General features: G+C 49.0%; 3 protein-coding genes across 3 annotated transcripts; 2 read left to right on the plus strand and 1 right to left on the minus strand.

Annotated features, from left to right (window-relative positions):
- Positions 1-5523: 5523 nt before the first annotated feature.
- Positions 5524-7240, plus strand: F5891DRAFT_162186 (P-loop containing nucleoside triphosphate hydrolase protein; the record flags this gene model as incomplete). The annotated part of the gene is made up of 4 exons (XM_041370732.1): positions 5524-5636; positions 5691-5886; positions 5935-6406; positions 6459-7240. The coding sequence occupies exons 1-4, from the start codon at positions 5604-5606 to the stop codon at positions 7237-7239; spliced, it is 1482 nt and encodes a 493-aa protein (XP_041227955.1). The 5' UTR covers positions 5524-5603.
- A 219-nt stretch (positions 7241-7459) lies between these two features.
- Positions 7460-11132, minus strand: F5891DRAFT_1143407 (uncharacterized protein; the record flags this gene model as incomplete). The annotated part of the gene is made up of 3 exons (XM_041364953.1): positions 10713-11132; positions 9938-10663; positions 7460-8246 (listed from the first exon to the last, which is right to left on the minus strand). Exons 1-3 carry the CDS (start codon positions 10727-10729, stop codon positions 7460-7462), a joined length of 1530 nt encoding a protein of 509 aa, XP_041227956.1. The 5' UTR covers positions 10730-11132.
- Positions 11133-11652: 520 nt separating this feature from the next.
- Positions 11653-13681, plus strand: F5891DRAFT_162202 (P-loop containing nucleoside triphosphate hydrolase protein). Its single transcript, XM_041370733.1, has 4 exons — positions 11653-11893; positions 11941-12208; positions 12259-12730; positions 12783-13681. Exons 1-4 carry the CDS (start codon positions 11861-11863, stop codon positions 13549-13551), a joined length of 1542 nt encoding a protein of 513 aa, XP_041227957.1. The 5' UTR covers positions 11653-11860; the 3' UTR covers positions 13552-13681.
- The last annotated feature ends 2172 nt before the right edge of the window (positions 13682-15853 follow it).

Here is a 15853-nt window from a genome sequence, read left to right on the forward strand (position 1 = left end):
GTCCTTTCCTTTCTCAGCTCTCTCTCTCTCGGCCTTACTTCCCTCGGACACATCGGCTCTCAACACTCCCCCTCGAGCGTTATCCAAACACATCAATGTCCTCAACCTCTGGAGTCGGGGACGTGCCAATGGCTTCGTGAACGCGTCCGCGACATTGTCGTCACTGGGGCAGTAGATTATCTTGAAGGTACCGTCCTTCACGTGGCCGCGTACGAAGTGGTATCGCAGGTCTATGTGCTTGGTGTGCGATTGGAATTTTCCCGTCGAGACTAACGCTATAGCAGCTTGGTTGTCGCAGAAGATGGGTGTGGGGAGGTCTTGGACGTCGTAGAGCTCGCGGATGAGGAGTTGCAGGTAAAGTACTTCCCTTGCCACGCTGGTCAACGCTATGTACTCAGCTTCAGCTGTTGACAGGGCTATGATAGGCTGTTTGCGCGCGCTCCACGAAACGGGGCCTCCATGGAGCAGTACGATGTACCCGCTCATGGAGTGCCTATGTGGCTGCGATGCCCAATCGGCATCGACAAACGCCTCAATTCCTCCCTCGCTGGATCCCAACGTCAGCTCATAGTCTGCGGTGCCTTTCAGGTACCGCAGGGCGCGTTTGGTGGCCTCCCAATGGGGTCTCCCCGGATTCCTCATAAATTGCGACAGTGTTGCCACCGCAAAAGCGATATCTGGCCGGGTACTCGTAGCTGCGTACATTAACGAACCGATCGCGCGTTGATATGGTATGTCTCGCATAGCTTGGAGTTCGGCGTGTGTTGCAGGGGACTGATCTATGGAAAGGACAGTACCTGGTTCCATGGGCGTGTGCAGGACCTTCGCGTCCTCCAGGTGGAACCTTTCGAGGATCGTCTCGACGTATGCCTTCTGTGAAAGTGTCAAGGTGCGTGCTACGCGGTCCCTCGTCACCTTCAGCCCCAATAACCAGCTCAACTCCCCTAGGTCGCTAATCTCGAAGTGCGCGCGCAGCTCGGACTTAAACCGATGGATATGGGATATATGGTTGGCGGTGACGGCCATGTCGTCGACAGAGACGGTGATGACGACGTGTTCGCGCGAGGTGCGTTTGTAGAAAACGGCTTGATCTACTTTTGACCTGCTGAAGCCCATTTCATTGAAGGCTCCAGCTAGCTCCTGCGCCCACTCATATCCTGCTTGTTTGAGTCCAGGTAAGCTTCTTTTCAGCTTCAGTACCTTCCCTTCCTGACCATCCTTCAAGTATCCAGGGGGCGCTCGCATATATATGTCCTCCTGCAGACTCGCATATAGGTACGCACTTTTAATATCGACTTGGTGTATTTCCCAGTCGTGCTGAGCAGCCATCGTTAGGACTGCACGTATTGTGCTCATATTGGCCGTGGGGGCGAAGGTTTCGAAGAAATCGACCCCGTACTTCTGGCGCTGCCCATTTGCAACTAGGCGCGCGCGAAGCTTCAGCTTCTCGCCGTCCGGCCCGCGCTTTGTGGCCAGGACGTAATGGCATGGGATAAGGTTTACGCCTCGAGGTGCGTCTACGATTTCCCACGTACCTAGCTTCTCGAGTTGACTGACTTCGTAATTGATGGCTTCTTGCCACTCTGCAGCGTCTGGGCCCTTCAAGGCTTGTTGGAGGGTCGGTTCTGGTTGGACGGCGGCCAATGCTAGGTGAATATGCGCCTCTTCATCCAAGAGGTCGAGTTCTGACGCTTCCAACAGGCTTTCCATGGTTAGGGCTGCCGTTTGGCCCTCATTCAGCGCCGCATAGTACCCTGGGGGTGGTCTTACCCTCGTCGACCTCGCTTCAGGAGTAGATGGTTGAGGTTGCTGGGCAGTAGACGGTTGAGGTTGCTGAGGAGTAGAAGGTTGAGGTTGCTGAGGAGTAGATGGTTGGGGTTGCTTAGGAGTAGAAGGTTGAGGTTGCTGTGGCATGGTGATGGGCTGGACGCTACTAGGTGAGTTATTATTACCGTTGCCGCTGTTATGTTCGTTGACTACAGCAGACTCCCCCTCGTCCGGCATACCATCGGCTGCCAGGATCGGCGTGAAGGTCACATTCCTCTCCACCGAGACACGCCGTCTGCCGGGCCAATACACCCGGTATCCTTTACTTTCAGCGTCTACCCCCACAAAAACTGCCTCCTCCGCCCTCGCCTCCAGCTTACCAGCCTCCAGCATATGGACGAAGACCCTGGCCCCAAATTCATGGGCCTGCGACAAGTCCGGCTTGGACTTGCGCACCAACTCGTAGGGCGTGCTACCTGGGATCGCCCTTGAAGGTAGGCGATTCTTGAGCCAAGTGGCGTAACTAACGGCCTCGGCCCACAGGTACTTTGGCATATCTCTGCCTAGGAGCATTGCTCTCGCATGCTCGACGAGTGTCCGGTTGAGTCGTTCGGCGACACCATTCTGTTGGGGTGAGTCGTGCACTGTTAGCTGCCGCTCTATACCTTGCTGACGCAAGTATTGATCGAACTCGGCGCTCAGATACTCTCCTCCTCTGTCCGAACGGATTTTGCGCACGCGCACACCTGGTGATTGACGGGCCACCCATGCCTCATAGGACTTGAACGCGGTAAGTGCGTCACTCTTTTGTTTGAGGAACTCGAGTCGCGTCTGCCGGCTAAAGTCGTCCGTGAAACTGACATAATATTTACAGCCTCCCAAACTCGTCGTCTGCGCCGGTCCCCAGAGGTCCGTATGGACTAGTTCTCCGTATGTAAGTGCGCGCATCTTCGTTTCTCTTGGGAAGGACTGCTGAGCTGACTTAGCTTTCACGCAGACTTCACAGAACTGGATGGCGGGCGCCGGATCTATGTCTATGCCCAGGATTAGGCCCTTCTTGACTGCGTCAAGAAGGGCCGCATGTGATACGTGCCCTAGGGCACGATGGACATCATTGATGGTAAGCTTTGTCCTGGCGACGTTGGCACGATGCTTACGGTCGGACGTTACAGCGTAAAGTCCCTGGACTTGGGGTATTTCTGCGATCGTCCTTCGTTCGGGGGGAGCAGACAGTATCCTGCACATTCCTCCTTCGAACAGCACGGCCAAACCGGCGGAGGCGATCTTATTGGTGGAGATAAGGGTAAATGCCATGGAGGGGGCATATAGGACGTCTTTTAGCGTCACGGTCGTTCGTTTCGAGCCCAACGGTAAGTCCATCCTCACGTCTCCTCGTCCTGTCGCATTGACAGTAGCTCCATTCGCAGTGTATATCTTCTGCGGGGCGATCTCAACGAAGGATACAAATTTTGCCCTATCCGGGCAGAAATGAGAGGTCGCGCCGGAGTCTACTATTGCTCCTCGGCGCTCTGGAGGTACGTCCATCGATTTTGCTATGACTGCGAGGTCTGACGTAGCGAAAGCGTAGTTGTCCTTTGGCTCCGGCTCTTTGGCTACATTGGCACTTTGTTTTTGGGTGCGTCCTCCTTGTCTCTGCCGTTGATTCGGCCCCTGACCTTCTTTTCCTCCACCTTTTCGCCAACAGTCACTCTTCCAGTGGCCCTTACGATCGCAGTTCGTACAGACTGCGTCGGGGTTGGATTTTGGAGCCGAGCTCTGCGAGCTCGTGCTCCTCCCTGCATTTGTTCTCGCGGAGAGCGCACTGTTGGTCCCGCGTTTGTTGGGACGTCGTTCGGTGAGTAACCGGTGCTCGTATTCCTCTGTGATGATGGTGATGAGTTCGTAGGGCGAGAGGGGAGTTTTCGTTATCTTGGCCGCTGCGTTCATCGACGACAGTAGCGGCCGGTAGGATTCAGGTAAGGACCCTAGGATGATGGCATGAAAGTCCGTATCAATGACGGCTACCCCCATTCCAGCTAACGACTCCCTCAGGCGCAAAAGCTCTGAAAAATGAGCCTTGACGTCACCACCTTCTTCGCACCTCGTCTCCTGGAGCCTCCGTCTCAGATCTATCTGGACGAGTTCGGTTTTGCCTTCATGTATGTGGCATATTTCCTTCCAGATTTCGGACGCGGATGCTAACTTTTGGACACGTAACAGCAGCCGATCTGTGATCGTGCAAAATATTTGCTGTTTTACGAGTGAGTTCTTTTGTTGATACTCATCGGTCTTTGCGTCGAGCTCATCGATTTCTTTCTGCGTAGGTGTTGTACCATCCGGCTTCGTAACGGCCCCCGTAGAGCTCTTTACGAAAGGCGTAGGCTCTTTAGCTCGTCCATCGGTATATCTCGTAAGTCCTCGTGCACCTATAGCCGTTAACGTCCTTTCCTTGTAGGTTATCCAGTTCGAGCCATCTTCGGCGAGCTTCGGGATGTTAAAAAGGTTTGAATTGGTGCTGGGAGTCGACAAGTCCATGGAGGAGACAGGGCTCATAACCTGTGGAGGAACGATACACGCGGGAGGTTTTATGACACGCTAGAACAAAGGTACGAGTCTCAGTATTCGTTTCGAATCTCTATTAACAATTGTTTGTACCTAGAACAAAGGTACGACTAGATGTACGTCAGCGCTTGCGCTCGAACGTTACAGTGGGACTTGTACTTACGTCTCAGTATTCGTTTCGAATCTGAGACGTTTCGACGAAAACAGCGTCCTCTTATACGGTGAGTCTGCCAGCAATAGCTTTGATGAAAAATATATACTTAAAGAACGAAAAGATTGCCGACGTTGACACGTCGTCGACGTTCTCCGTTTGGAGACGCTCGCACTCGATGTGCTCTATTCTTCGGCCGTATCGTCCTTTCCTTTCTCAGCTCTCTCTCTCTCGGCCTTACTTCCCTCGGACACATCGGCTCTCAACACACTGGCACATAGTGAGTTTCGGGATATGCTATCAGACGCCGTGTGCTAAGTGCATTGGAACGTAGCTCTCACTGTGTTCACCGTAAATGTGTGATGAATTCAAACACAGAGAAGAGAACTCGAATATAAACTCATTTTGAATGAACGAGTGCGAAATTTGGTGGTTAGAAACAACCTATGATAGGATCGGGCCATCCGGTATTTGCCATTCAATAATATATAGGTGATCGAGATTCAATCGAGCACCCTGGCAGTGCCAAGTAATAACATGAACATGCTGATGACACGATGCTTGTTAATAACACTAGGCGACCACTTGATTTTCACCAGTATTAGGTTAAAAACAATGTGATGGCTCGAGCGCTCATCGTCCGTACCCTGAAGTGCACAGCCGAATCCTCACCGCTGCAGCTAGACCAGCAGCCATCAGAGAACCTGTGAGAAGAAGATATCGTCATATATCGTTATATATCGTAATATATAGGAAAGGTTTTCGTCACATTGTAATATAAAGTGATATAAAGCAATATATGACCATGTAAAAGCACCATAATCAGCATAATCCCCAGCAAGAACTCACCGGTTTACTGATGGCTTGGCATCATAATATGCCATGTGCGAAACCCAATGAATTTAGGTAGCACGGTGGTTTTGATATCTATGAGCTCACGCAGCTACGCCTCCTCCCCAATGCACAACGCCCTTCTCAGATCTCACTGGCACGTGTATGGAACATGCTGAATACAAGCGTACTGACTCCTGTGCTAACGAGAAGGTAGCTGACACTGCTCAAAAACAGCGAAGGCGCAAGTCAAGACGTACCTTTCTGTCTTTGCTTGAGTCATTATAGAGCAATGTCAAGTCTTGCTCACGCACAACCATCTATTGTAAGTATTTTTTTTGACTCTTCCTAAGCTAAGCCAAAATTAACTTGAAACCAGTCCTCCATCCCATCTCAATGTGTTGTCATTTGCGGAGAAGCCGGATCTGGTAAAAGTTCTTTGGTCAATTTAATCGCTGGCACGAACATTGCAGTGACATCCTGCGATGCTGGGGGATGTACAGCTGAAACTAATGTGTACGACAATTTGATGATTCGGAACGAGACGTTGAAGGTAAAGCTTGTCGATACAGCTGGTTGGTCCAGTTTGCTGCTCTTCGTGACTATTACTGAGTTAGATTTAGGTTTGGACGAGGGCCCCCTAGGCACAGTCCCAGATACAGAAGCTCGACGAATATTAAAGAAGCTCCTTCGAACTTTGACGGAGCAAGACGATATTCATCTCATCATGTACTGTGTGCGGGGTGAGAGAGAGATTCGGACACTCCGCCGGAACTACGAGTTAATCCGCTCCCAAGTAAAGAGAAAAGTTCCAATTGTCCTTGTCGTCACATGTTTGGAATTCCGTCAACCAGATATGGAAGACTGGTGGAGGGTTAATGAGCAAACTATCTCAAACCTCGGGATGACCTTTGCTGGCCACGCGTGTATCACCACGGCGACAATGACAAGACCTGTGTTTGCGGAGCGTCGCACCCAGTCATACGACGCTGTCTGCAAACTCATCGAGCAGTGTCACCCATCAAATAACACACGGGTTGATACTGGATCGTCACTAGGCACCCTTCACCATGTCCCTTCTAGGAAGACTGCTAGGTACGTATTCCCTATACTCTTTGTATCGCACTTCCCTAACATTGATCAGTAGTGACAAGCACCCGAATGTGGTCATCTTTGGGCAGGCAGGAGTAGGCAAAAGCTCACTTGTCAATCTCCTGGCGGGAAAGAACGTAGCTGAGACATCCAGTGACCTGAAACCCTGCACGCAGAAGTGGGAGGAATATCCCATAAAATTGGATGGCGGCTCATATAATATATTCGATACTGTTGGACTCCGAGAACCACAGCTGCAACCCTCGCAGTACTTCGATGCTATCGAAAATGCCCATAGCCTCGTCCTGACATTGAAGAGACGAGGTGGCATTGATCTACTCATCTTCTGCGTGCGCGCATGCCGATTCACTACTACGCTTCGAAGCAATTACCGGCTCTTTAACGAATTCCTCTGTGAAAAGAAGGTCCCCATAGTTATAGTGATCACATACCTCGAAGACGAAGACGGGGAAATGGATGACTGGTGGAAGAGAAACCAAGATACTTTCCGTCACCAGGAGTTCCGTGTCGATGGACATGCGTGCATCACTGCTATTCGAGGTAATCATCCAAACCGGTCTGAACGGTATGAACAATCGCGCACCAAGATCCACAAACTTGTCAAGGAGTTCACTGCTGATGGGCAGAAGAGAGAATGCAGAGGAGGAGACGACCCGTTAGTGCCGCCGATGCAAAAGCTGAAGAAACTACCTTCAGAGCATTCGCGTTCGAAGGATATGGTCCTTCACCTCACCAAGAGGTGTGGTTTATCTCCGGACGTCGCAAAGCAGTTGGTTGATAGGATTAAGAAAGACGCGGTAGAAGGAGCTACTTGATTTCGTGTTCGATAGCTTGTGCTCATTCCGTTTGTACACTTTTAAATTGATTTTGATCTTGAAACTACAGCGCGTTGATGAGGAATTAGCGCCTGCAGCACTGAACTTATTGCAAAGAGTACAACTATTGCGTGTATAATAAGTTATAAGTTATTAAACGTATTGGCAAGGTAAGTCTACAACCAGAATGAGCACAAGCTATCGAACACGGCAAGTCATGTCAAATAGCTCCTTCTACTACCATGTCTTTCTTGATTCTATCAGCCAACTGCTTTGCGACGTCCGGAGACAAACCGCACCTCTTGATGAGGCGAGGGACAATCTTATCCTTCTTCGAACGTGGTTTCCCTAAAAGTAGCCCCCTCAGCTTCTGCATCAACGACATGAACAGCTCGTCTCCTCCCGGTTTCCGTGCTCGTTTCTGCCCGCCAGCAGTGACCTCCTTGACAAGTTTGCGGACTATGTTGCCCGATTGCTCATGCCGTTCTGGAAAATTGCCTCGAATGGCGGTGATGCACGCATGTCCATCGACATGGAACTCCTGGTGACGGAGAGTTTCTTGGTTTCTCTTCCACCAGGCATCCATTTCCCCGACTTCGTTTTCGAGGTATGTGATCACCATAACGATGGGGACCTTCTTTTCACAGAGGAATTCGTTAAAGAGCCGGTAATTGCTTTGAATCGTAGCGGTGAGTCGGCCTGCGCGCATACAGAATATAAGTAGATCAATGCCACCTTGTCTCTCTAATTTTTGGATGAGGGTATGGGTATTCTCGACAGCATCAAGGTACTGTGGGATTCCCAGCTGTGGTTCCTCGAGTCCGACAGTATCGAATATATTGTAAGAGGCGCCATCGAATTTGACGGGATATTCCTCCCACTTCAACGTGCAGCGTGTCACGTCACTGGATGTCTTTGCTACATACTCTCCCGCCATGAGATTGACGAGTGAGCTTTTGCCTGCTCCTCCCTGCCCAAAGAGTACAATGTTGATATTTTTATTTCTACTTAGCGTTGTTGGAACAATATGGCACAAGGATCTGGCCTAGATTCTACGTACTTTGCATTCGAGTTCATTGCGGTTTTGAAGGGATGGTGATGGTACTAGGTACGGTAACGTTTGACCGCATGTCTTTTAAAATCCTACGAACGTTGACCACGCTCTTTGCACCCATGCTTCGGATGCCCCATCGATCGGATACTGACTTAACAATTGACATTTACCTGTAGATTGTTGCTAAGCTGCACCCGACAAATGAACTCGAGGCAAGCTCGTGTTGATGGTGCGATTTAAGAAGTCAATTCCTAGTCACCTGTTAGGAGAACTTGGTAAACTTCACAACCAACTATGAATTACATTTAGATATTACTTCAACGAGTTAGAACTTAGAGAATGAGGTTCAGAGCCCCACAACTCCGTGGAGCTTTGGGATAAAATAGGAGAGGCGTATTGTGATAAATTATGTGTCTCTGATTGAATGAAATGCTTTGGTTGTTCACGCAGCGAGAGAAGTCCCGCTAAATAAGATGCATTCAAAGTTCACGACGTACGAACATTTAGAATAAACCTTAGATAATGGAAAGGTTGGTTTGTCCGAGTCGTTCAAGGAGAGGTTCGCGAAGCACCTGGTATGAGGACAATTAGAACATTAATTCAAAGATATTCACACATAGCAAACGAAAATATTGAAGGCCACGACGTAAGAGCATTTGGAACAAACATCAAGGTCGAGTCGTTGAACGAGATGCCCTTCAAGTTGAGGTCCGTGAACTTCGAAGTACTTACCTGGCATGAGAACAATTACAACATTAATTCAAAGCTACTCACAGATAATGAAATGAAACTATTTAAGGCCAAGAAGACTATTCAGAAAAACCTCCCCGAAGCTCCGAGGCTGTAGATCAAGAAGAATGTGTCAGTCTAAAAAATCCCAAAAGTACGTACTAGATCAACTTGAAGGCACCAATGTAAATCTTTTCCACAAAGCTCAGACGCCATGAGAAGAATGGACCAGTGTAAATCCAAAGCTCCAGAGACTGTAGATCGACAAGCTCATAGGTACAGGCCTTATATTTGTCAGTTGTTACACTGACACAGCTGTGAGCAAGTGCAGCGGACAGCGCTGTGCGACTCGGACGAAGGGCGCAGGATCTAGTATACTTACCATATACTATGGCAGTGAGCGAAGGGTTCAAAGGGCCCGTACAGACTGTTACTTACTACCAGAGCCTCCGCGCGAATCTGAGTTAAATATCCCCTCCCAGGGATGATGGTCTTTCCCATAACATGGAAACCGGGTCTGAAAGACTGTGGGAACGTCTTTGAAGTGGTGCCAAGGGTGACTTTCTCCGTTGCACGCTGCCTCTTGTCCACTCTTGCTCCGAATCGATACCGTTCGCGACTATCCTCTTATCAAGGCCTGTCTAACTACTACGGGAAAGTAGGCTCGACTCAATTTACGGTCAGCGAGATTAATGTCCGAAAGACGTTCTGAATCCCATTGACCACGCGAAACGTGGTCGTATTTCGAAATATTGGACATACATGATGTATTATAAGAATTTCAGAGTAAGATCATCATGCGTGTAAGTTATACCGTATTAGCAAGCTAAGTATACAAACAAAATGTTATCGAACACGGAAAGTCAAGTAGCTCCTTCCACTACGTCGTTCTGAATCTTAATTCTATCAGCCAACTGCTTTGCGACGTCTGGAGACAAACCACACTTCTTGATGAGGCGAGGCACAATATCCTTCGAACGTGATTTCCCTGAAAGTAGCTCCCTCAGCTTTTGCATCAACAGCACGAGAATATTGTCTCCTCCTTTCCATGTTCGCTTCTGCCCGTCAGCAGTGAACTCCTTGACAAGTTTGTAGATCGTGGTACGCGATTGCTCGTGCCGTTCTGGACAATTGCCTCGTATGGCGGTGATGCACGCATGACCATCGACATGGAACTCCTTGTCATGAAAGAAAAATTTGTTTCTCGTCCACCAGGCATCCATTTCCCCGACTTCGTCTTCGAGCCATGTGATCACTATAACGATGGGGACCTTCTTTTCACAAAGAAATTCGTTAAAGAGCCGGTAATTACTCAGAAGCGCATCGGTGGGTGGGCCTGCGCGCATGCAGAACATAAGTAGATCAATGCCGCCTTTTTTCTCCAATTTCTGGATGAGGCCATGGGCATTCTCGACAGCATCGAGGTACTGTGGGATTCCCAGTTGTGGTGCCGCGACTCTAATAGTATCGAATATATTATAAGAGTCATCAGCGATTTTGACGTGATGCTCTTCCCACTTCAGCGTGCAGGGTTTCACGTCATCGGACGTTTCTGCTACGTACTCTCCCGCCATGAGATTGACGAGTGAGCTTTTGCCTGCTCCTCCCGGCCCAAAGAGTACGATGTTGATATCTTTGTTTCTACTTATCGTCATTGGAAAAATATGGCAGAAGGATCTTGTCTACGCACCTTGTGTCCGACTCCATCACAATTTGGATTCCAGGAATGTTCAAGATGGCACTAGGGTGCCGTGACGTTTGACCGCATTTCTTTTAAAACGGTGCGAACGTTGACCACGTTCCTTTGTACATACTTCAGACGCCTGCCAATCGGTTGAATACTGACTCGACAAATGTCATTCGCCTGCAGGTTGTCGGCATCCGGCAAATGAAGTCGAGGCTAAGTCGTGTTGATGGTGCGATTCAAAAAATAATAATTCATAGTCAACTGTTACTAGGAGAGCTTGGTGAACGTCATAACATCACCGTGACATTCAAAGATTGCTTCCATGAGGGAGAAAACAAGCATCAGAGCCCCTGCAACTACATGCAGCTTTGGAGCAAATAGCAGAGGCGGTGTCTGTGGCAATCGTACGACTCATGGTGGAACATTATGTAAAACGGCGACTGACATGTTATCGATTAATAGCTTCTTCGACTCCTTCTGCGCATGTACAACTCTGATATAGTAGTTTCGTACCGTATTTGATTCTCACCAAAGTGTGACATTGTCACGCTGCTCCGCCATTTCACATCCTCTACGACATCGTACCCAGTTTACGCGTTGCACAGCAGGCTATATTTTAATTTTTTAAACGGGAATCATACCCACAACCCGAGGCTTAAAGATGTGTCAGAGGTAAACGTGAGTCAAAATTATTGCACTATTCATAGGGATAACTCCGTGGGTAGTTTTTCATGAATTATTGAGTAGTCCTTCAATATTCAATGATCAATCGATCGTAGTCCTGATAGAGGCTTTATCGTCCGTTCCCTGATGTGTACATCCACATCCTCACCGCTCAGTGATGCAGCTAGACCACTAGCTTAGCATGTGCCATGTACGAGACCCAATGCAGTTAGACAGCATGGTTGTAATATCGACGAGCTCACACAGCTACGCCGCCCCCAATGTCTAACTCTGATTCTCAGAATCTCACCGGCACGTGTGCGAAACATGCTGAATCCAAGCGTCTTCGTCATCTATGATCGGCCTGGATATACCAACTGCGATGTTCTAAGGAGAAGGTAGCTGAAAGACGCCTGACGTTACTCAAAAACGGCGAAGGCGCAAGTCGAGACCTAACATTCGCTTTCTTCTCTTGAGTCACTATTACAATGTCGAGTCCTGCTCGTGTACAACCATATAGTGTAAGCGTTGTTTGACTCTTCCTCAGCTGAGGCTAAATCAACATCAGGAGCCCTCCATCGCATCTCAACGTCACGGTAGCGTTACCAGTTCCAACCATACTGAAGTCGGGGAATCTCCACACCGCACAGACCCGTTCAGCGTTGTTATTTGCGGAGAAACTGGATCTGGTAAAAGTTCCTTGATCAATTTGATTGCTGGGACGGACGTTGCGGTGACATCCTGTGATGCTGCGGGATGTACAGCTGGAACTAATATGCATGACATTTCGGTGGTTCGGAATGATACGTTGAAGGTAAAGCTCATCGATACAGCTGGTCAGTCTACTAGTTCGCTGCTCCTCGGGCTATTACTGAACTGATTGCAGGTCTGGATGAGGGCACTCACGGGACGGTCCCAGACAAGGAAGCTCGAAAAATTTTGAAGAAGCTCCTTCGAACTCTGACGGAGCAAAGCGACATCCATCTCGTCATATATTGTGTGCGGGGTGAGAGAGTGATTCGGACACTCCGCAGGAACTATGAGTTGATCCGCTCCCAAGTCAAAGGGAAAGTTCCAATTGTCCTTGTCGTCACATGCTTGGAATCCCGCCAACCAGAGATGGAAGACTGGTGGAAGGTTAATGAGCAAACCATCTCAAAGCTCGGGATGACCTTTGCTGGCCACGCATGTATCACCACGACGACAATGATAGGACCTATGTTAAAGGAGCGCCGCACCCAGTCATACGATGCTGTCTGCAAACTCATCGAGCAAAGTCACCCATCGAATAACACAGGGGTTCATACCGGATTGTCACCAGGCGCTGTCCACCACGTCTCTTCTAAAAAGGCCGCGAGGTACGTATTACCTATACTCTTTGTATCGCATCTTCCCAATATGTATCGATAGCACCAAGCATCCAAATGTTGTCGTCTTTGGTCAGGCAGGGGCAGGAAAAAGCTCACTCATCAATCTGATAGCAGGAGAGAACCTAGCAGAGATATCCCGTGACATGACACGCTGCACGCTGAAGTGGGAAGAATACCCCGTCAAATTCGGTGGCGGCTCTTACAATATATTCGATACTGTCGGACTCGAGGAACCACAGCTAGGAATCCCACAGTACCTCGATGCTGTCGAGAATGCCCATAACCTCATCCAGAAATTGGAGAGACAAGGTGGTATTGATTTACTTGTGTTCTGCATGCGCGCAGGCCGACTCACCGCTACGCTTCAAAGCAATTACCGGCTCTTCAACGAATTCCTCTGTGAAAAGAAGGTCCCCATCGTTGTCGTAATCACACACCTCGAAAACGAAGTCGGGGAGATGGATGCCTGGTGGAAGCGAAACAAAGCAACTTTTCGCCACATGGAGTTCCATGTCGATGGTCATGCGTGCATCACCGCTGTCCGAGGCAATTATCCAGAACGGCATAAGCAATCGCGCACCACGATCCATAAACTTGTCAAGGAGTTCACTGCTGACGGGCAGAAGCGAACATGGAAAGGAGGAGACAATTTGTTCGTGTCGTTGGTGCAAAAGCAGATCGGGTTACTTTTAGGGAAATCACGTTCGAAGGATATTGTACCTCGCCTCATTAAGAGGTGTGGTTTGTCTTCAGACGTCGCAAAGCAGTTGGCTGATAGAATCAACAACGACGTAGTAGGAGCTGCTTGACTTGACTTCCCGTGTTCGATAGCTCGTGCCCATTCCGGTGTGAACTCACCTTGCCGATATCTTATAACTTATTACACGCATAATGGTTCTACTCTTTGAAATTCTCAATACATTATGCATGTCGAATCTGAACGTTCTGAACGTTGAACACGCACGGTGCTATGACGCTCCAAACCCCACTTTAATAAACTGCGCGATACACGACATCCAGTGCGCGATACGACAATGCGCGATACGACAGAGTGCGCGATACGACAGAGTGCGCGCGATACGACAGAGAGTGCGCGATACTCGAGTGCACGATGGGTGTAAGATTAAGGTATTGTATCATAGTGGGAAGAGTTTAGGGTCAGGTAGCAGGTCAGGGTAGCATGTTATAGAATCTAGATAGACAATGGAAGCTCCGAGTCCATGATTAAAAGGATACTATGTAGATAGCAGTACTAGTAGGGCACAGAATGTTAGACGGCAATATTCACGTCTCCTATAAAATAGTCCTCAGACCAAGGATTAATACGAGGAGGGGCAGATGGACTATCAGGGTCGAGGACACCCCGCAAGAAGATATCGGATGGTCGGGGCTCTACAAAGTCAAGTGGCTTGGAGACATGACGAAGAAGGAACTGTCTAGATAGTAAATCAGCGGTGCCGAAATGCGATGCCTGATGGCTTGACCCAGCGCGGAAAAGAGCCGGAGGGGACATTATCCTCTCGCACTGGAGTCTCTGGCACTAGCGACAACTGTCGAATAACATTAGGAAGTTCGTCGATGTCTGCATTGGAGCTTTCTAGAAAAACTCAATTGTGAGTGAGTGAGCGAGCGAGAAAAAAAAGGTTTAAATTTGAACGAACGTTTGTTAGGCTGCGAGGCTGCGTGAAAAACACTCTGTGCTCGGAAATCCGACACCAAGTCCTCCTGCTTCACTGTGATGCCTGCTAGAACAATGAAGGAGAGACAGGACAACTGGTGAAATATACACACCTTTCATTTTTTTGACGGAAGGTTTGGATTCTGTGTCGGAGACAATCTCAACAGATGATTCTCGTCCACGTTTGAGCTTCGCAGCGTAGTGCTGCCGCGGTCCGGTTCAGGCATGGAGGGCGAACGCTGGACCGAACCCTTATCATAGAACGCGTTCGCAAACGTTCGGTTCGAGTTCTGAACGCGTTCGAACGCCTGAACGCGACATATGAATTTCAAAAAAATTTCGAGGACTACATGAAAAATTCGATGAGTAACTACTAACTACACCATATCCACGACATAGCATTCACGAGCTGCGGCAAACTCAGCTTGAGCCGTCGCGGAAATATGGCCCTGACGATACCCACTCTTCAATAGTTGAAGGGCCTCAAAAGTCGACGGCAACAAACAATTACGGCGTGAAGTCCCGGTGATCCCGCCACTCGAAAAAGCTCGTTCGGATGCAACGGCGGAGCCTTGAATAGCTAAGTAGTCCTTAGCAATGCGAGAGATAGTTGGATATTGAATTGAATGATGCTAAGGACATATGTCAACTTGTAAGGAATAGCGATTCGAAAAAAAACACTCACACCCCACCAAGCTACCATGTTCTCGATGTCCTCTAGCGGGGAAGCCAGATAGTCTTCAAGTTCTTGACGAGGCCTTCGGCTTGCAGTGTCGCTCGCAACGCGGGATTGAACAGCCTCGCGCATCCAACTGTGGCCATATGAGCCTTGGCGTGCAAGAGAGGGAGGAGCCACCACAGCAGGCGCTGCGTCTGGTAAGGAATTGTGATGATAGTATGTGTCGAAAACGATCCGCAGGTGTCTCATGCCCTTGTTGAAGTCGTGGGGCTCCCATTTGCTCTTCGCGTACGCAACCTTGTAGTTGGGGTCTAGCGCTAGATACAAGGTAGTACATTAGATAGGGCATTGTATTAACCAAAACACGTACCAAGACAAATAAAGTACACATCGGTTTCATCAATTTTATGATACCACTTGCAAAGATTGTCGATGCCAGAGTTAATGGCGGTTGAAAAGTCCGCAAACTTCAAAGACCCGGCCATATTTTGCCAGGTTTGTTGGAGGAATTCAAGCACCGGGATCGCGCGCCATACCGTGGGTTCGTGAGTCGCAGAGAACGATTGCTGAGCGTTTGCAGGCTCCTGGTAATGCAATAAGTCAATAAAAATTAAACTTGTCAATGAAGAAGCACGCACCTGAAGCACGTCGTGCATCAACTCTAACTTCTTCCATTCCTCGGCCGAGAGCTTGAACGCGCCATAGGACTTGCCCTGGAGGTTTGTGTTGTTAATAGTTTGTTTATCGGTACATC

This window comes from Suillus fuscotomentosus, assembly GCF_016647785.1.
Source record: "Suillus fuscotomentosus strain FC203 chromosome Unknown F5891scaffold_17, whole genome shotgun sequence".
Lineage (NCBI taxonomy): Eukaryota > Fungi > Basidiomycota > Agaricomycetes > Boletales > Suillaceae > Suillus > Suillus fuscotomentosus.

Excerpts from the sequence above, each read along its gene's own strand:
- F5891DRAFT_162202 (XM_041370733.1), top strand. The coding sequence starts at position 11,861 with ATGTCGAGTCCTGCTCGTGTACAACCATATAGT. Across the intron at positions 11,894-11,940 it reads CTCGTGTACAACCATATAGT|GAGCCCTCCATCGCATCTCA; the intron begins GTAAGCGTTGTT and ends AATCAACATCAG. Across the intron at positions 12,209-12,258 it reads AAAGCTCATCGATACAGCTG|GTCTGGATGAGGGCACTCAC; the intron begins GTCAGTCTACTA and ends AACTGATTGCAG.